Below are 20810 nucleotides of genomic sequence, written 5' to 3' on the forward strand. Positions count from 1 at the left end.
GAGGCCTTCTTAACTATCCTATCAACCTGTGCAGCAACCTTGAGAGATGTATGGATTTGAACCTCAAGGCCCCTCTGTTCATCTACTCTCCTAAGTAACTGACCATTAACCCTGTACTCAGCCTTCTGGTTAATCCTTCCAAAATGCATAACCTCACACTTAACTGGATTGAAGTCCATCTGCCACTTTTCTGCCCAACTCTGCATCCTGTCTTTATCCAGTTGTAACCTACGAAAACTTCGGCACCATCCACAACACCTCCAACCTTCATAACATCCACAAACTTACTTATTCATCCTTCTATTTCGTCTTCTAGGTCATTTATAAAAAAAACACAAAGAGCAGGGGTCCCAGAACTGATCCCTGCAGTACTCCACTGGTCACTCACCGTCAGGCAGAATACTTTTCTTCCACTACTACTCTCTGTATTCTATAGGCAACCCAATTCTAAATCCATACAGCCAAGTTTCCATGGATTCCTTGCCTCATGACTTTCTAAATGAGTTTTCAATGGGGGACCTTGTCAAAAACCTTACTAAAATCCATGTACACCACATCTACTGCCCTACCTTCATCATTTTACCTTTTGGGAAAAAAACTAAATTGGACATGTGAGTCATGACCTTCCCCTCACAAAGCCATGTTGACTATCCCTAAGAACACTATACTTCTCTAAATGCTTGTAAATTCTGTTCTTAAGAATCATCTCCAACAGTTTTCTCACCATTGATGTAAGACTCTCCGGTCTATAATTCCAAGGATTTTCCCTATTACATTTTTTAAACAGGGGGACCACATTTGCCATTCTCCAGTCCTCCGGCACCTCCCCTGTGGCCAAGCAGGACTCAAAGATTATTGTCAACTTCTCAGTAATCTCTTCCTTCCCTTCCCACAGAAACCTGGGTATATCTCATCCAGACCCAGGGACTTTCCAATCCTAATGTTCTTTAAGAAGTTCCAGTACTTAGTCTTTCTTAATCTCAAATGGTCCAGCATATAATCTTGTTCTATTCTGACTTGAGATTGACCAATGTCCTTTTCATATATAACCATATAGCAGTTTATGGCATGGAAACAGGCCATCTCAGCCCTTCAAGTCCACGCCGGTTCACTCAAACAAATCCGCTAGATCCCCCCACCTATTCTCCACTCATAACCTTCCAACCGCCTCCTATCCATGTATATATCCAGCCTCCTCTTAAATGAAAGAATTGACTCTGCCTCAACTATTTTCTCCGGAAGATTACTCCATTCAGCCACCACTCTCTGAGCGAAGAAGCATCCTCTAATGTTTCTCCTAAAATTTTTCCCCCTTACCCTCAACTTGTGTCCTCTTGTTTCAACCTCCCCTGCTCTCAGGGGAAAGAGTCGACTTGCATCTAGTCTATCTATTCCCTTCATAATTTTAAATACCTCTATCAAATCCCCTCTCAACCGTCATATGTTCCAATGAATAAAATCCTAACCTCTTCAATCTTTCTCTGTTCTCTACGTATTTTAAGCCAGGCAGCATCCTTGTAAATCTTCTCTGCAACCTCTCTACCTTATCTATATCCTTCCTATAATTTGGAGACCAGAACTGAACTCAATACTCTAAACCTGGCCTCAGCAACACCTTAAACAGTCGCAGTATCACTTCCCAGCTCCTATACTCTATGCTATGATTTATGAATGCTAACATACCAAATACCTTCTTAACCACCCTGTCAACATGGGAATCCACCTTCAAGGAACGATGCACCATAACTCCGATCTCTTTGTTCTTGTGCATTCCCCAATGTCCTCCCCTTTACTACATATGTCCTATTTTGATCATTTTTTCCCGAAATGAAGCACCTCACACTTCTCTACATTAAATTCCATCTGCCATCTTCCAGCCCAATTTTCCAGACAAACCAAATCCCTCTGTAATCCCTAAAAACCTTCCTCACTATACACTGCACCCCCTATTCTTGTATCATCTGTGTATTTACTTACCTAGTTAACCACCCCATCATCCAAATCATTAATATAAATTATGAACTACAGGGGACCTAGCACCGATCTCTGGTGACTACTGAAGAAAAGTATTCATTTATGACCATGTAGATGACTGCTACAAAGAAACACACACATAAGTGGGCAGGTTAAGTTCACTCCTTTATTAGGGCTGGAAATGCTGCTTTTATACTGTTCAAGCTTCCACCATTTTTGCTGATTGACTGAGTCAGCCATACAAATAACAATAGCAGGTGGGAACATCCATGCACATGAATGCCCTTCTTCCCCAGCCTGTTTCTGTTGAGTTCGCTGGGCAGCTTGACCAATGCCATTTTAGGGCTGTTGGTCTGATGCTGCCCCAGCTTCTACCCCTGCCAGTTCGTTGTCCTGGGAGTTGCTTTAGCGATCTCTGTCCGCGTCTGGTGTCGCGCGATGTGCCGGCCCGATCTCCACAATTCTGGGCCGCCACAACCACCCCAATCTCCTCCGCCTCCAGGCACATGTTGCCTCTTTATCGTTAAGCGGCCCCATCTTCACTCTTATCTTTCTGTTCCTCATGCTTTCCTTAAACCTACTTGCCAAGGCCTTTTTATTCCCCCTTCCAGATCTCTTTAAGTCCTTTCTTAAGTTCCTTCCTGGCTACCTTATAATTCTCATGAGTTCTTCCTGTTTTTTGCTTCCTAAATCTGATGTAAGCTTCCTCCTTCCTCTTAACCAGCTGCCTCACCTGTTTTGTCAACCACGGTTCCCCTTTCCCTACCAGTGGGACAAACCTATCCAGGGCCCTGCATAAGTGGTCCCTAATCAACCTCCACATTATCCTGTGCTTTGTCCCAAGAACATCTGTTCCTAATTTACTCTCCCGAGTTTGAACCATACATGGAACATAACAAAGAGAGCTTGCCTCAGACCTCCATCCCCTAAAATGATAAGAAGTCAAAACGACTAGATTCAGTGTAACACATTTTTCTTGTTTATTTTCCTTTGTGTGAAGATATTGTTTTATGGTTTTATTGTATTGTATATGTTAAATATTTATGGGTTTCGGAGGGGGGGGTGGGAAGAGGAGAGGGAGGGAAAGGGGGGAAAAAAGAGAGAAAATGCCACTGTATATTTAATGAGAAACGTTTGTACATATTTTGGTTGATATGGTTCACAGTGAAAAATAAAAAAAATATATTATAACATTTACTCTCCGAGTTCCTGCCTCATCCCATGGTAATTAGCCCTTCCACAATTAAACAGTTCACCATTTTTGCCTGATTCTATCTTTGTCCATAGCTGTGCTAAAGTTCAGGGAGTTGTGGTCACTCTCACCAAAATGTTCCCTCACCGAGAGATCTGTCACCAGGTTCATTACCCAGTACTAGATCCAGTATGGCCTCTCCTCGAGTCAGCCGGACCACGTACTGTCAGAAATCCTTGGACGCACCAGACAAATTCTGCCCTGTCTATCCCTCTTAGAGTAAGGAGGTATCAGTCAATATTTTGGAAGTTGGTCTCCCATAACAACCACCTTGTTATTTATGCAGCATTCCAAAATCTGCCAACCTTGCTCCTTGTTTCCTGAGAGCTATTTGGGGGCCTATAGAATACTCCCAATGCAGTGATTACTTTCTTCCTATTTCAGTAGATAGTCCCTCCACAGCGTCCTCCCTTTCTGCAGCTGTGCTACTATCTCTGAACAGTAATGTCTCCCCTCTAAACCCTGGTGCCTACCTCTGTAATGACCACCACATTGTAATTCTACGAAATGATCCATGCTCATCTTTATCCAAGTTCATCTCCTTTATTCCTAATGCTCCTTACATTGAAATAAACACTTTTTTTTAAAGACATACAGCACAGCAGCAGGCCTTTTCGGCCAACAAGTCTGTGCTACCCAATTTACACCCAATTAACCTTCACCCCCAGTATGAATGGTGGGAGGAAACTGGAGCACCCTCCCCTGGGAAAACCCACGTAGATATGGAGAGAACGTGCAAACAGACAGTGCGGGATTCAAATGTCGCTGGCACTGTAAGGATGTTGCACCAGCCGCTATGCCCACCGTGCCAAGCCCACCAAATAACTACATATATGCTTCCTTCCCTGCCTGTCCTTCCCACATCCACAACACATTGTGTCATCCTTTCCAACTTCTGCTCTGTTCTCTTCTCTTACCTTCTGGTGCCCAACCCCTGCCAAACTAATTTAAAATCTCGCCAACAGCTCCAGCAATCTTGCCCACCAGGAACTGAGGAGGCAGAGAGAGTATATGAAAGCAGGCTTTTTCCATTGAGGTTAGGTGAGACAACAACTAGAGGGCATGGTTTAAGAGTGAAAGGGGGACTGTTCAAAGGGAAAAGTCGTTCGTGCAGAGAGTGGAGAGTGCTGTGGCTTCAATTTTGACGTTTCAGAAAAATTTGGAAAGGCTGAGAGGAGCAAGGAGGGCTATGGTCCTGGTGCAGGTTGCCGGCACAAGGCAGAAAAATAGTTCTGCAGGGACCTGATGGGCCCAAGGGCTGGTTTCTGCACTGTAGGGTTCTATGAATATTATAATGTGCAGGAATTTCCCAGTGTGTCAGGCTGCCTAACAGAGGATGAAACACCAAGCCAACTGTGGGCAGATGAGGAGAGAAGTAACAAAGATGGAGGGATGTCATCAGATGGAACCTATTATTCATTCAAGGCATGTGGGTGTCTCGGGCTGAGCTAGCTTTTAATTGTCCATCACTACTTGCCCTTGAGAAAGTGGCAGTGAGCTGCCTTCTTGATCGACTGCAGTGCTTGAGCTGTGTGTATTTACCCTCAATGCTATTTGTGAGGGATGTCCAGGATTTTGACTTGGCCACAGTGAAATAACGACAACATATTCCCAAGTCACGACGATGTGTGCCTTGGAGGGCAACTTCCATATGGGTGTGTGGCTTTGTGCTGCAAACATTGTGGTTTGTGGGAAGGGATTGAACGTGCCCTGTGAATGTGTTAAAGGCTTATTTGCCATCACTCCTTGTTTCCCAGAACACTGATATTCTTAAAGCAAGGTGTTAAGAACTGCTTAGCAACTGGAGGGTCACTGAGGACAAACTAGTAAAACTCACTTGAATGTGTCACTTAAGAGATTTATTTTACTGTATTTCCTTACACGTACAGGGCCCTCCATAATGTATGGGGAAGACACTATTTTTCCTTTATTTGCTACTGTGCTCCACAGTTTTAAATTTGTAATCAATTAATTCACTGTGATTTAAAGAGCACATTCCGGATTTTATTCAAGGTCAAGTTATGCACATTCTGGTTTGACCAAGGAGAAATTACAGCACTTTTTATACATAGTCCCATCATCATTTGGCTGTGGGAAGTGCCCAGAGGTCAGGCTATACAATCGAGAGGAAAAAGTTGAGCCAAAATCACAGACGGACGACTGGCAGCAACGGCCAGTTCTGATACAGAGAGAAAGAACAAGTGACCTGAAGTTAGTTGCCGGAGTGTCTGAGCAATACAGTAAGTTTGAAAGGGGGACAATTAGTTGAAGTTTGCCCACTAGCAAACCATTGCCGAGTCATTCAAATGGGAAAATATTTATTTAATATAGAGTTTGAACTTTTGATTGAAAAAATGTAATATTTTCTTCCGATCCATAATAGCTTAAAATATCCTTAGAATTGCATGTACCTCGAATCCTGCATGACATGTGGAGTGCAGAAAATCTCAGGGAAGTACAGAATGACTTGCTACAAAGCACATATTTAAGACAATGCTGCATCAAAAGTATTTTTATATGCAGCACTTTATTACCAATTGGAAATTTTAAATCTATTGTGAGTTTGAAAATGGCTTAACATTTTTGAATGTTAAATCTGACAATGGGTGCAATAACTTAAAATACTATAATAACTAACTGACGAAGAGATGAATAGTCTTCTGGAGAAATCGGTCCCAAATGCTGGCATTATTAGTAGTTTACATGATTTGGAAGAGGTCTAGGATAATGGAATGAAAAGCAGCAGGTACAGATAATCAGCACTGAAATCTTCCAACTCTGCAGAAACCATCTTGAGCGGAGTGGTATTAATCAATTAGAACGGGGAACTGTTTGAATAGGATTTTCTGGCTGCAATTAATTAATGGAATCCTGGTCATCAAATATCCATGACATTTGAGACTTGAAACTGTTCTTAGCAGAATTAAAACACTACTGAATAGTAGCGAGGAATTCTCCAGAGGTTTGCGGGATAGCTTTCTCCTCGAAGTGTGAGACAACTGCTGCCATTGTCTGTGGATCACTGTCTCCTCTATGTCTGTTAAAGAAGATAATGCAGTTAAATGTTTAGTTTATCAATGTGCTCACATGCTTATTAAATCAAATTAATAACTGCTAATCCATTAAACAGTGGTTCTCAACCTTTTTCTTTCCACTTGAAGTAATCCCTGTGCCATCGGTGCTCTGTGATTGGTAAGGGATTGCTTAAGGTGGTGTGGGAGTGGGAAGGGAACGTTGAGAATAACGCAATTGTTACTGAAATATTTTGCTTGAGAAAAATTGTCATTGGCCCATTTCCTTTGGAGTTAGGAAACCGTGCACCGAACGAGTCAATTAGGGATGATTAAAACCATAGTTTTCAAACTTTTACTTCCCACTCCCGTACCACCTTAAGCAATCCCTTACTAATCACAGAGCACCGATGGCATAAGGAATACATAAAGTGGTATGTGAGTGGAAAGAAAAAGGTTGAGAACCACTGCCATAAAAACAGTACTAACAGTGCTGGGGTTTCTGGTCTATTAAATATTCTCTTTATACTCAACCATACTTTTACTTCGATACAACAAATGTGCTGGAGAAACACAACAGGTCACACAACATCCACAGGATGCACTTAAATTAGAAAACATTCAGGAATACCTGTGCAACCCTGGCCTCACCCAATTAAAGTTCTCTCTCTCTCTCTCTCTGTGCCTTCAAACTGAGTTTCTCACTTTACAGATTTTGAATGATCTGAACCAATGACAGTTTCTCCCTCTGCAGATACAGTCTGACCTGCTGGGTACTCTAGCATTCTCTATTTTCAATGTTCTTTACCTTGGTAGCAGCCCCTGAACTGAGTCGTGAGCCAGCTCACAAAATGGCTGGCAAATGTGGTGATTGCGAGGGTCCCGTGGGGACCAACGGCTATTGTCCCATATGACCTCCTGCACAACAGGAAACAGCGGGAAACTGCGGGAACGCCGGTCCGTTGGAGGCCGGCACTGAGATGATGTCACTCCTGCCGTCAGAGGCAGGGAGTGAATATAAACAGAGCTGGCAGAGCAATAAATCAGTCTTGGACCTCGACTCGGCTGTGCTTGCGTGTGGTTCTTACTCCACACCTCATGTAGTGCACACACTACACCCTTACTAGTCTTTTCCTTTTTATTCCTACTTGTAGAAACTCTTTTGCATTCAAATTCACTTTGCCACTTTTTTTTGTTAATCTTGTGATATTTTTAATGTTCTCCCAATCCTTAACTTGCTGTTCCTCACAATTAAAACCTCTTCCTTTATTGCATTAACAGCATTAGCTGCCACATGATCTCCTGCCTCAGCATCATTTCCTTCAATAAAGTCTTGAACAGCAGGTCATACTGAGCTCCCTCTGCCTGACTTGCTCTCCATGATGTTTGCCTGTGCATTCCCTTCTCCCTTGATGCTGACCATTAGGGATGATTAAAACCATAGTTTTCAAACTTTTACTTCCCACTTAAGTCAAGTCACCTTTACTTATTGTTCTGTTTCTCCAGAACCATGGAGCATATGTACGTAAATATAAGACACAATAGAAGTTAAGCACATTGAAATATTAAAATATTAAGACGTATACAGTAAACTACCATGGTAAACTATCCACATATATTCTGGAAGTTCAGGCTTGGGGGAAAAAAACTGTTTCCCACTCTGAATATAAGGGCCTGAGTGCTAGGGTACCTCCTAGAAGGCAGAAGGGAGAACAGTTTACACGAGGGGTGTGTGGAGTCCTTCACAATGTTTATTGTCTTTTGCCTATATCGAGTGTTGTAGATGTCTGTCACGGTAGGAAGAGATGATATTTTCCGCTGACTTCACTGTCCTATGCGGGGTCTTGCGGTCCGAGGTGGTACAGCTTCCAAACCAGGCAGTGATGCAGTTACACAGGATGCTCTTGATACATCCTCTGTAGAATGCAGTGAGGATGGAGGGTGGGAGACGAACTTTCCTCAGCATTCGCAGGAAGTAGAGGCGCTGCTGTGTTTTCTTGGCTATGGGAGCTGGTGTTAAGGGACCAGGTGAGATTCTCCACCAAGTGCCCTCTAAGGAACTGATACTCTTGACGTCCTCAACAGTGGATCCGTCAGTGGTCAGAGGAGTATGGTCCCCCGGGCCCTTTTGAAGTCAACAACCATCTCTTTTGTTTTATTAATGTTGTTGGCTGTGCACTTGCCCGTTAGCGACTGCCCCTCATCTCTGTAGACTGACTCCTCATTCTGATAAATGTGGCTGTTTGGTGCAAATGAGAATTTTTGCCAAGAGTCTTCTTTCCCCAAGTGCTGACTGCTTGTTGGGTGTTTCCAGCATTATCAGAATCGGAATGTATTGCCATGAATAAGTGTCATGAAATGTGTTGTTTTGCAGCAACATCACAGGGGCACAAATTACTATGAATTACATAGTTAAAACTAAATAAATCAGTGCAAATTAAAGGCTGTGGTTCATTGTCCATTTAGAAATCTGATGGTGGAGGGGAAGAAGATGTTCTTGAACCACTGGGTGCTCGTCTTCAGACTCCTGTACCTCCTTCCTGATGGTAGCAGAGTGAAGGGATCATGGCCTGGGTGATGGGATCCTTGAGGACAGAGGCTGCTTTCTGAAGACACCACCCCTTGTAGATATCCTCGATGGAGTGAAGGATTGGTGCCCATGATGGCGCTGGCTAAATTCACAACCCTACTGGATCTTGAGGCTATGTCCCCTTGTTCTCGTCTCCCCCACCAATGGAAACAACTTACCTACCTCTATCTTATCTATGTCTTTCATAATTTTATGTGTTTCTATAAGATACCCTCTCGTTCTTCTAAATTCCAGCGAGTACAGACTCAGACACTCAATCTCTCCTCATAGGCTAACCCCTCTCATCTCTGGAATCATCCTGGTGAATCTCCTCTCACCGCCTCCAAAGCCACTCCACAAGTAAGGAGATCAGAACTGCACCCAGTGCTCCAGATGCGGCCTCACCAGTACCTTATAGCTGGAGCAGAACCTCCCTGCTCCATTTGCCTTTTTGATCGCCTGCTGCATCTGAAAACAACCTTTTGCGATTCATGCACAAGTCCTTCTGCACGGCCGCAGGCTGAAATCACTTGCCATGTAAATAATATTCTGATCTTCCATTTTTCCTTCCAAAGTGGATAATCTCACATTTACCAACATTGTACTCCATCCGCCAGACCCTTGGCCACTCACTTAACCTTTCTATCTCTTTGCAGACTCTCCGTATCTTCTGCACAATTTGTTTTTCCACTCAATTTAGTGTCATCAGAAAAGCTAGATACACCACATTCCATCCCATCTTCCAGATCATTAATGTATATCATGAACAGTTGCGGGTCCAGCACCGACCCCTGTGGCACCCCACTCACCAATGATTGCCAACCACAAAAACACCCGTGTCCCAACTCTCTGCTTTCTATTGGTTAACCAATCCCCTATCCATGCTAATACATCACCCCTAACTCCATGACTTGTTAATGTCTTTTATGTCGCAGCTTATCAAACACCTTGAGTTTGAGGAGATATGGAATGCCACCAAAGACTCTTGCAAATTTCCACAAGTGTACTGTGGAGAGTTCTGACCAGTTGCATCACTGTCTTATATGGAGGTGCCAATGCACAGAACACAAAAAGAGTTGTGAACTTGGCCAGCACCATCATGGGCTTCAGTCTTCACTCCAATGAGGAAATCTACAAGAGGCGGTGCCTCAAGAAAGCAATCTCTATCCTCAAGGACCCCCAGCACCCAGGCCATGCCATCTCCTCACTGCTACCATCAGGAAGGAGATACAGGAGCCCGAAGACAGTGCCCAGCAGCACAAGGACGGCTTCTTCCCCTCCGCCATCAGATTCCTGAATGGACAATGAACCAGAGACACAACCTCACTTTTTTTTCTCCTTTTGGACTAATTTATTTAATTTTAAATAGTAATGTAATTTATAGTAATATTTCACCTGTAATGCATAATACTGCAGCCACAAAACAACAAATTTTGTGACACATTCATGAAAACAAACCTGATTCTGATTGTGTTGGCTTTATCCTTGGTCATTCCTCTTTCTGTTGGTCCTCCTTTCACTTACCGTGGGGCTGTGATCCTCAAATTTCCTTTCTCTTTCACCATGATTACTTTTCTCATCACCTCAGTTAGACATTTATCTCCCCTCCACAAAGTTCAAGTTCAAACTACACTCGTGACATCGCATACAACCCTGAGATTCTTTTTCCTGAAGGGCCAGGCAGAGTTTCTACTTAATCATGAACTGTATTTAAAAAAAAGATAAATATACAAAAGAGAGAAATGTAAACAAACTGTGCATTGAAGGAAAAAGTTAGTAATGTGCCAAGTAACAGTCCTTGAATAAGTCTCTGACTGAGCCTTGCCGAAACATTATTTACGTATCTTTATCTTTGCTCCATAAAGAAGGCTGCACGATTTCATGAGTTTCTCCAGCATTTTTGTGAAAAACTACAATCTGCAGATGACCTTAACTCTTGAGTCTGTTGTTCCTTGGTTCCAAGTATTGTGCAGTTCCCACTGGGCTTCAACGGGTATCTGAAAAAAAAGCTGAATGTTTCTTCGAGGGCCACAGTTGTGCCACAGCTTCCTAGTTTCAAATCGGTTGCATTGGGCACTGTAATGATCTACAAGTCAGCAAATGTGGAGCTGAAGGAGAAATTTCTCCCTTGCTTTTTGTTCAGTTCTTATAATACCTTTCCCTCACTGCAGTGATGCTCATTTACATAGAACAGAATGAATCAGTAAAACTCCAATAATCTGACACCCACCCACTTGGCAGATTTTCTGGGCTATTAGATGATAGCTCTATTCATATTCCAATACTCATCTTTTATTTAAAAAATTGCACAGTATTAAGCTATCTTTCTCAATGAATCAATTAAATGTAAAGGGATCTTGGTGAGTTGTAGGGGAGGACTAAACAAGTCATTGGGATTTCCAAATACTCAGATCATTGGAGTCTTCCTGTTCCCGGTCAAATTCTGAGCAACTCTTACCTTTACAGAGATGGACAAGGAACAGTGTTGACATAATCAGGTTCTTCATCCTCATCCTCATCCTCATCCTTTTCATCCGACCTCTCTGAAGGTTGAAAGTACATTCAGTTAGGGAGTTTGATGTTTTGGGCACTTCCTTTCATGCTTTTCTTAATATGAACCATGATGAACCCTTGAATAGTGACTGGTTTAGGGACGCACAGTTGATACAACGTGTAGTGTGTCTGTATGGAAGGATCAGCTACTGAGGGTGCATAAATGTAGTCAGTTGAAAGGATTGAATGTATTTACTTCAATGCAAGAAATGTTAGGAATAAAGGAGATGCGTTTAGATCAGTGGTTCTCAACCTTTTTCTTTCCACTCACATCCCACTTTAAGTAATCCCTATGCCATTGGTACTCTGTGATCAGTAAGAGTTTGCTGAAGATGGGATGTGGGTGGAAGGGGATGGTTGAGAATCTTTGTTCTAGACTCAATTGTTACTGAAATATTTTGCTTGAGAAAAATGGTCATTGGCCCATTTCCTTTGGAGTTATGAAACATAGAAACATAGGTACAGGAGTAGGCCATTTGGCCCTTCAAGCTTACACTACCATTCAATATAATCATGGCTGATCAGTACCCAGTTCCTGCCTTCTCCCCATGCCCCCTGATCCCCTTAGCCACAAGGGCCAAATCTAACCTTCTCTTAGATATTGACAAGGAACCGGCCTCAACTACTTCCTGTGGCAAAGAATTCCACAGAACCACCACCCTCTGAGAGAAGAAATTTTCCCTCATCTCAGTCCTAAAAAACTTCCCCCTTATCCATAAACAGTGACCCCTGGTTCTGATTTTTCCCAGCATTGGAAACAACCTACCTGCATCTAGTCTGTCTAAACCCTTAAAAATTTAATATGTTTCTATAAGATCTCCCCTCAATCTTCTAAATTCCAAATACAAGCCTAGTCTATCCAAATTTTATTCATATGCAAGTCCTTCCATCCCTGGTATCAGTCTAGTGAATCTTCTCTGCACCCCCTCCATGGCGAGGCTGTCCTTCCTCAGATAAGGAGACCAAAACTGCACGCAGTACTCCAGATGTGGTCTCACCAAGTCCCTATAAGGCTGCAGCAGGATCTCCCTATTCCTGGACTCAAATCCTCTCGCTATGAACACCAACATACCATTCGCCCTCCTCACTGCCTGCTGCACCTGCAGGTCCACTTTCAACAACTGATGCACAGCAACACCCAAGTCTCTCTGCATCTCCCCTTTTCCTAAACAGATACCATTTAGATAATCGTCCTCTTTCCTGTTCTTACCTCCAAAGTGGATAACCTCACATTTATCCACATTATATTGCATCTTCCACGACTTGGCCTACTCGCCTAACTTGTCCAAATCACTCTGCATCCTCCTAGCGTCCCCCGCTACCCAACTTCGTGTCATCTGTAAATTTTGAGATATTGCTATCTATTCCCACATTTAAGTCGTTGATATATATTGTAAACAACTGTGGCCCCAGCACAGAGCCCTGCAGTACCCCACTAGCCACTGGTTGCCATTCTGAAAAGAACCCATTTATTCCTACTCTTTGCTTCCTGTACATCAACCAATTCTCTATCCACCTTAATACCATACCTCCTAAACCAGACTTTTTAAGTTTGTATGCTAGTCTTCTTTGCGGAACTTTATCAAATGCCTTACTGAAGTCCAGATATACCACATCCACATAACGAGTCAATGAGATATGATTAAAACAGTGGTTTTCAAACTTTTTCTTTCTACCCAGATACCACCTTAAGCAATCCCTTAACTAATCACAGAGCACTGATGGCATAGGGAATACTTAAAGTGGGATGTGAGTGGAAAGAAAAAGGTTGAGAACCACTGATTTAGAGCATGGATCAGCACATGGAATTATGATGTTGTGGCCATTACAGAGACTTGGCTGTTGCAGGTTCTGCAGTTTAGATCTTTCAAAAGGAATGGGGTGGGGGGTTAGGAACTGGGAACTAGCATTACTAATCAGGGATAGTATCACAGCTGCAAAAAGGGAGGGTGTTGTGGAGGGAGTGCCTACTGGGTCAGTGTGGATTGAATTCAGAAACAGGAAGGGAGCAATCAATCTATTGAGAGTGGTCGATATCATCCCCCTCGGGGCACTGAGCAGAACAGTAGGCAGATTTTGGAATGGTTAAAAAAGAACAGGGTTGTTGTTCTGGGAGATTTCAACTTCCCAAATACTGACTGGCATGAGAATTGATGGGGCAGAATTTGTCTGGTGTGTTCAAAGTATGTGGACCAGCCGACTAGAGAAGAGGCCATAGTGGATCAGTACTGAGGAATGAACCTGGTCAGGTGACTGATCTCTTGTTGGGGGAGCATTCTGGTGACAGTGACCACAACTCCCTGACTTTATAGGTTATAAAAAGTAGAAAATGGGCAATTGAGGAAGGGATAATTATGATGGGATGAGGCAGGAACATGGGAGAGTAAATTGGGCCACATGATCTTGGGGAAAAACGCAGGCAAGGTGGAGGATGTACTTGCACAGTGTTCTGGATGCAAGAAAAGTAGAGGGTTATGTGTGTGAGGTAGAGAAGGTTTAGATTGTACAGGTTTCTACATGTTGGTACAACATTGTGGGCCGAAGGGCCTGTACTGCACTGTAATGTTCTATATTCTAACATTGGCAGCAGCCCAATGATTAATCTCGGTCATTCCATTGACCTGCCACTATTTCCTATCCCTTTAAACCCCTTTCACAAAGGGACAGCAAGAGCAAACAGCAATGGAAATCTGGAGAAGTGCTTCCTGATTTCAACTTCATGTCCCCTTGCTTTAATGTTGGAGCAGTAGGTGAGACTAAAGCATGGGACAAATTGAAGCCCTGTCAATGTACATGCAGGAGGGCAAATGGATAAATTATTGACTAAAAGTTGAGGAGTTCAATGTGGAATTGAGACATTTGGCCCACCAGGTCTAGACTATAATTGTACCAATTCCATTTAACTCTCTCCACACTCCCCATCAACTGTACCTAGATTCTGCTACTCATCCACACACTTGCCGATCAATCCACCAACGTGCACAACTTGGGGATGTGGCAGAAAACCAGCGTTACTAGAGCTTGTCGGGCTCTCTGTCATCTGAGCAGAATGGCCCTCGAAATAAATCTGAAACCTCTGTACAAAGAGGAGGTAGGGAAGTTTAGGGGAGTCATCAGGGCTATGTTTTCTTTTTCCACAGAGAGTTGTGGGTGCCTGGAATGCCTTGCCAGGAATGGTGGTGGAGGCTGGAACATTTGGGGCATTTAAGGGAATCTTAGACAGGCACAGGGATGGAAGAAAAACAGGTTACAGAGTAGAGGGAGGGTTTCGTTTTTTTTTGGTGGGAATATACAAGTCAGCTCAACATCAAGGGCTAAAGGGCCTGAACTGTTCTGTAATGTTCTATGTTTTAGGGAAGCTATTCAAAAATCCCTCTCTATTTTTCTTCAGGAGGGGAACACCCTTCCTCCCTTTGAACACCACAAATATCATCAAACAACTTTCAATTAATTCCTAACCCACAGCTGTTTGTTTAAAGTCTTACACACTCCGATAAGGTTACCAACTTGTGGTACTGTAACTCCAAGCCCACAAGGTAACATCAGAGGGCTGACGTCTATGGTTCACTGCAACCACACTCCTTACCTTCTGGTTTCTCCTGAAGCCCCCACTTCATAACAAATTCACAGTTCTCATAGCTCCCTCCTGAGTTTACTGCAAAGAGAAACAGTACAGATGTAAGCAGAGACTTCCCGAGCATTTCATATGTTGAATGCTTCCAGGTACCACATGTTCCACCTACCAGATGTCTGACTTTCAACTTTATTAATCTGTACGTTTTCATATGAGTTCGAATCATCATCTTCATGCAAAAAGAAAATCAGCAGATGTTATGAAAATGCAATTCAAGTTTATTGTCATCTGATTGTCCAAGTATAACCCAATGAAACAGCGTTCTCCGGTCCTCGGTGCAAAACACGCAGACACACAACCAGATGTAATACACCAACAGACAAGCAATACACATGCAGGACAAGTATTCATATAGGCAAATAGATAAATATTATCTCGGATGGTCAATGGGGGCAGCTCCTTTGGTTGTTCAGCATTCTCGCTGCCCGTAGGAAGAAGCTGTTCCTCAGCCTGGTGGGGCTAGCTCTGATACTCCTGTATCTCTTCCCCGATGGGAGCAGCTGAAAGATGCTGTGTGTGAGGTGAAAGGGATCCTCAATGATTTTGCATACCCTCTTCAGATTATGTCAATGGGGGGGGGGGAGGGAGATTCCAGAGATCCTATCTGCCAGTGTTATGGAGGGCTATGGACTGAGTGCAGGTCAGTAGGATCAGGCCACCAGGTGGGAAGCATAGGCACCACTATCTTGGGACGTGGGATCCCTAACAGCTGCTGCCACCAAGGAGCGCACAAGGTGCAACTACTATGGCCAGTCTAAGCACCCCCGGACATACTGATCGGTCAGTAGCGTGATGTGCTCAAACTGCCAGAGGATGGGTCACTACGCTGAGGTATGCCTTCCTCTAGCAGCATCATGTACGGGCTGCGGCCAATGTTGCTATCTTGGAACGATTGACTTCCAGCATCATATCCAGCAGCAAGGAACCAAACGGCGGTAACAGGAAGAAGACGACACGGGTCGACGTCATTTCCGGACCCCACTGCATGCGATCCTTGGGGGCAGTCATATTCTGCATGTCCAGGACGGCTGTCTTGGTAGCAGTCACCGCCACACTGCAGCAGCAGCGATGTGGAGAGTGAATTGACTCTGGCCTAAATTGCTCTGGACTAGAACAGGCCACACCAAATGGCACAATCCGTGATGGACATAGAGGTAAACGGTTGTGTCACGGGCTGCCTTTGTGACACTAGCGCTAGTGTCAAAATCCCAACCCACAGAAATCCACAGGTGACCCTAAGTGTGAGGGGCACGAAGTATAAAAACTTCAAGCTGCTTGTCATGCTCCATCACTCCTACAACCATGAAATGAACCCCAAATATCCCCACGGCCCCCCTGAACCAGTTCGGACTAATACAGTTCAGCCCCACAGACATTCAGCCTCCTCTACAGGTCACTGCAGGAGCAGACAACTAAGCGACCGGAACTGCAACGATCACAGCAGCAGATAAAGCTACTGGACCAGCTGGATCTGTGTGCCATAAATGGTAACAATGGACTCAGTCACACTTCACCCCATCGGACTTCTTCGAAAAAGAAGGGGTGAATGTTGTGCCACATGGCATTGCGTGTATACTCTACAGGCTGACCCAACTCCGACTCTGTTACTCCTCCCCATAAAATTCCCCAGTAAAAGGTGAGTTGCGCTAGTCTCCTCCTTTCATACCAGCCTTGGAACCAGGCCAGCAGCTTGTGAAGATGTGCCTGTTGTTTCAGGTTATTAAAGCCTTTAATCACCCGCTTCAAGTCTGCTTGTGGTTATTGATCGTGCTACAATGTTTACGGCCCACAGCGCAGTACACAGATTAGAGGAAATTTCTCCTCGTTAATGATAACGATCTGTTCAATCTCTATCCAAGAGCTACAAGAGTACATTGAAAGGAAAGATTAATAAATCTTTGGATATTGAGGGAATCAGGGGATGTGGGATAAGATCAGCAAACGGATGTTACTTATTGGTAGAACCCACAGATGTCAGTGAATGGTTTCTCCTGCTCCTCTTTCCTATATTCACATAGTCGCACCATCCACACATTGCAGTTCATCTGCTTTTGGCAATGAAGGTGTAAAGCCTACACCCACTGTCGATTCATCTCAGTCCAGCAGAAGTTGGTGGCAAATGAGGTGCAGAGCTGTAACAGGAGAGATCCAGTCTGCTACTAAGCTGATGGATAGATTCACAGATTTATACACATTGTGTTGCCGACGTACAGCAGAGTAACAGGGCCCATTCAGCCCAATTAACCTACAACCCACCCCTCCCCCGGAATGCTTCGAACAGAGGGAGAAAACTGGAGCCCCCGGGGAAAATCCACGTAGACACGGGGAGAACATTCTTATAGACAGCGTGGGATTTGAACCCCAGTCCCAATCACCAGCGCTGTAAAAAAACACATTGCACTAACCGTTAGGCCAACTGTGCTGCAAGGTTCTGAGAACTGAGAGGATGATGGTCAATGCTCTTGTTGGTTTACTCGGGCAATGTTCATATCTACATTGGCACAAGATGGACAGAATCCGCACACCAACTTGGGGCAGCTCTCTGACCACTGGAGGAGGTGACTGAGGACAGGAAGCAGGGAGATCCCTCTGCAGTTACCACAATCGACCTTGCCTTCTTTCTTGGGAAGGGTGAGGACTGCAGTTTCTTCTAGATCCCCCTGGCATCCCTGCTTCTTCCCAGATGAGGGAGAAAAGGTCTTGGATTTATGACAGAAATATTCTTCTGGATTTCAGTACTTTGCCTGTTCCAGGGGCCTTCACTTTTTTTAAAGATGTTGTCAGGTCATTTCTCATCATTGCAGAGGGCTGGAGATTTGTAGCAGGCAGCAAGTGTTGGAATGGAACCAAGGAGACACGTGTCAAATGCCGAACCTTAAGATGTTGCGTCCCACTGAGATCTTTGAAGTGGGCACTGGCTGCTCTTGTGGAGGAGCTGCTTTGGGGATGGTTAGCTCGCCATCTAATGGCAGTGCCCGGTATATCAGCATTGAGCAGAGATGACCAATGTTATTTTTACATAGAACATAGAAATCTGCAGCACAGTGGGCCCTTTGGCCCACCTAATAACCTACTCCACCAACTGCCTAGAATTTCCCTATTATGTAATTCTCCATCTTTCTCAGATTAATGTACCTGTCTAATAGTTTCTTAGTACCTGCCCCCACCCCCACATTCCATGAACCCACCACTCTCTGTATGGAAAATTTACCTCCTACTCCCTGTACTCACTCCCAAGCACTTTAAAACTATGCCCCCTGGAAAAAAAGCCTCTGGCCATGCACATGATCAATGCCTCTCATCATCTCTATCAGGTCACTCCTCTTCCTCCATCACTCCAAAGGGAATAGGCCAAGTTCATTAAATCTATCCTCATAAGGGATAATCTTTCGATCCATGCAACATCCTTGCAAATCTCCTCTGCACCCTCTCTGAAGCAACCACATCCTTCCTGCAGTTAGGTGACCAGAACTGGAACACAATATTCCAAGAAGGGTTGAATGAAGATCTGATATGGCTGAAAACATTACCTCACGGCTCTTGAACTCAATCCCATCATTAATGAAGGCCAACTCTATCAACCCATGACTCAGCTTTGAGATCTCTCAGATCTTCCACACTGCCCATTAACATGTATTCCGCCTTCAAATGTGACCTATGGAAGTGAACCACTTCACATTTCTCTGCATTAAACTGCATCTGCCACTTCTCAGCCTAGCTGTGCATCCTATGAATGTCCCGCTACTTCCTCCACTCTATCCCAAACTTCCATGTCATCCACAAGCTTATTAACCCACTTTTCCACTTCCTCATCCAGGTCATTAATAAAAATCACAAGAGGAGGGGTTCCAGAACAGATCCCTGCGGAAAACTGGTGGTCACTGACCTCCACGCAGAATACGAGCCATCGACAACCACCCTCTGCCTTCACAGGGTGACTTTCAGAGGTCCTTATGGATATCTTCAACATGTCACTGCAGCAGTCTATCATCCCCACAGGCTTCAGGACAGCCACCATTATCTTGATACCAAAGAAGGCGACAGTAACAGGCCTCAATTACAGCTGCCCAGTAGCACTGACTGGGCATTATCAAATGCTTTGAGCGTCTGGTGGTGGAACACATCAAAATGGCCCACCTAGAGACCCTGGACCCATTTCAATTCACCTTCATCCTGCCCCACCTGCAGAATGACACCTTATCCCCACTCTCCCTGGGTCCGCCCAAGCAGCAGAAATATTCACATGTTGATAAACAATATGTCAAAAGGACAATTATCCTCACAGGAATATTTCATATTCACTCTGAAAGTAATGGGTATCTTTGAAAAGACTGTTGAACAATGCAATGGATGCAAATCTCTAGTGAGGTCTGTACACATTTCGGTCTGAGACAAATACCTCCCTCAGAGGGCAGGTAATCCAAATAAGTTAGACAAGAATGTGTTAGGTTTAGTCACTGGGTGGGTTCAGAGTGAAATTTCCAAACAATTCCTTTGGCCAACCTCAGTTTTGTATCTCCTGAGAGATTGGTTTTGGATGAGACAGAAGCATCACAACAGAACCATCCTGTGTGTAAGATGCCCAACACAACATGTAGACAAAAGTGCCAGAGGAACTCAGCAAGTCAAGGGTAACCCACATTTCGTACGTGGTCCCTCCATCAAGGTATGAGCAAAATGGAGAGGAGGGAGGAAGGGGCAGGGTGAGGTGTACAGGCTAACAGGTGAGAGGTCACCTATTCACTTTAGATGCTGTTGACATGAAAGTGTAAAGATTCCATTATTGGATCGTAATACTACATTTAGAATATAACATATATGAAACTCTTTAACCTTTGACTACTGTAAGGCAGACAGAGAGTCGCCGCTTTGTCCAGCGCCCCCCACAGAAACCCATATCACCCGGTGTTCCGAAGCGGTCTCCCCTCCAAGTACTGGCCAGGCCTGAGCCTGCTTAGCTTCCGAGATCAGAGAATCCCAGACGTATTCAGGCTGTTAGGTGGTGATATGCACACTAGTTTCAATACGTTAGTAATTTAGGGTATCATGGTTGGCATAATGGTTAGTGCAACACTGTTACAGCACCAGTGCTTTGGACTGGGGTTCGAATCCCGCGCTGTCTGTAAGGAGTTTGTTCGTTCTCCCCACATCTGCGTGGGTTTTCCCCGGGAGCTCTGGTTTCGTCCCACTGGGGGTGAAGGTCATTGGGGTGTAAATTGGGTGGCACAGGCTTGTGGGCTGAAATGGCCTGTTACCATGCTGTATGTCAAAATTTAAAATAATTAAAATTCAAACAATAAGAAGCTGGAGGGACATGGTGTCCACGGATAGAAATAGTCAGTCAATGATTAGGGTTGTGGCTTATTATTGATACTCATTGGCTGACCATTTCTACCCAAGGGCGCAGCCTAACCTGCTGGGTTCATCCGGCCTCTGGTTCACCCCCGCCAGTTCAATTTTGTCTGCGTTTGGCTCACATTCCTTAACCTTTCCAAATGAGTCTGTAGATGCTGGAATCTGGAGCCAAAATCACAATCCATTGGTGGAACACCGTGGGCTGTGCAGTGTCAGAGGGAGTTAAAGTACAGTCACTGTTTTGAGTCTGATGAAGGGGTTCGGTCTGAAATTTTAACTGGCCCTTTTGGCCCACGACTCCATGCTGCCCAATTAACCTACAACCCCCGGTACGTTTTGAACAGTGGGAGGAATCTGTAGCCCCTGGGGGAAACCCACGCAAACATGGGGAGAACATGCAAACTCCTTACAGACGGGGTGGGATTCAAACCCTGGTCCCAATCGCTGGCGCTGTAAGAGAGA

The 20810-nt window shown here is 44.3% G+C and overlaps 1 protein-coding gene across 6 annotated transcripts in view; it reads right to left on the bottom strand.

Annotated features, from left to right (window-relative positions):
* Positions 1–5059: 5059 nt before the first annotated feature.
* LOC138736086 (linker for activation of T-cells family member 2-like) overlaps positions 5060–20810 on the bottom strand; it is a 125918-nt gene continuing 110167 nt past the window's right edge. For 5 of the 6 annotated variants that reach the window (XM_069884980.1, XM_069884982.1, XM_069884979.1 and 2 more), the window contains 4 exons: positions 15103–15162; positions 14946–15014; positions 11265–11349; positions 5060–6263 (listed from right to left, as the gene is read on the bottom strand). In XM_069884980.1, the coding sequence (XP_069741081.1) occupies positions 11267–11349; positions 14946–15014; positions 15103–15162 (212 nt within the window). In that variant the 3' untranslated portion in view covers positions 5060–6263; positions 11265–11266. Of the gene's footprint in view, positions 6264–10734; positions 10804–11264; positions 11350–14945; positions 15015–15102; positions 15163–20810 lie in introns of all 6 variants that reach the window. The other variant, XR_011340084.1, reaches the window with a different exon arrangement.

The sequence above is a fragment of the Narcine bancroftii genome, chromosome 6, assembly GCF_036971445.1.
Source record: "Narcine bancroftii isolate sNarBan1 chromosome 6, sNarBan1.hap1, whole genome shotgun sequence".
Lineage (NCBI taxonomy): Eukaryota > Metazoa > Chordata > Chondrichthyes > Torpediniformes > Narcinidae > Narcine > Narcine bancroftii.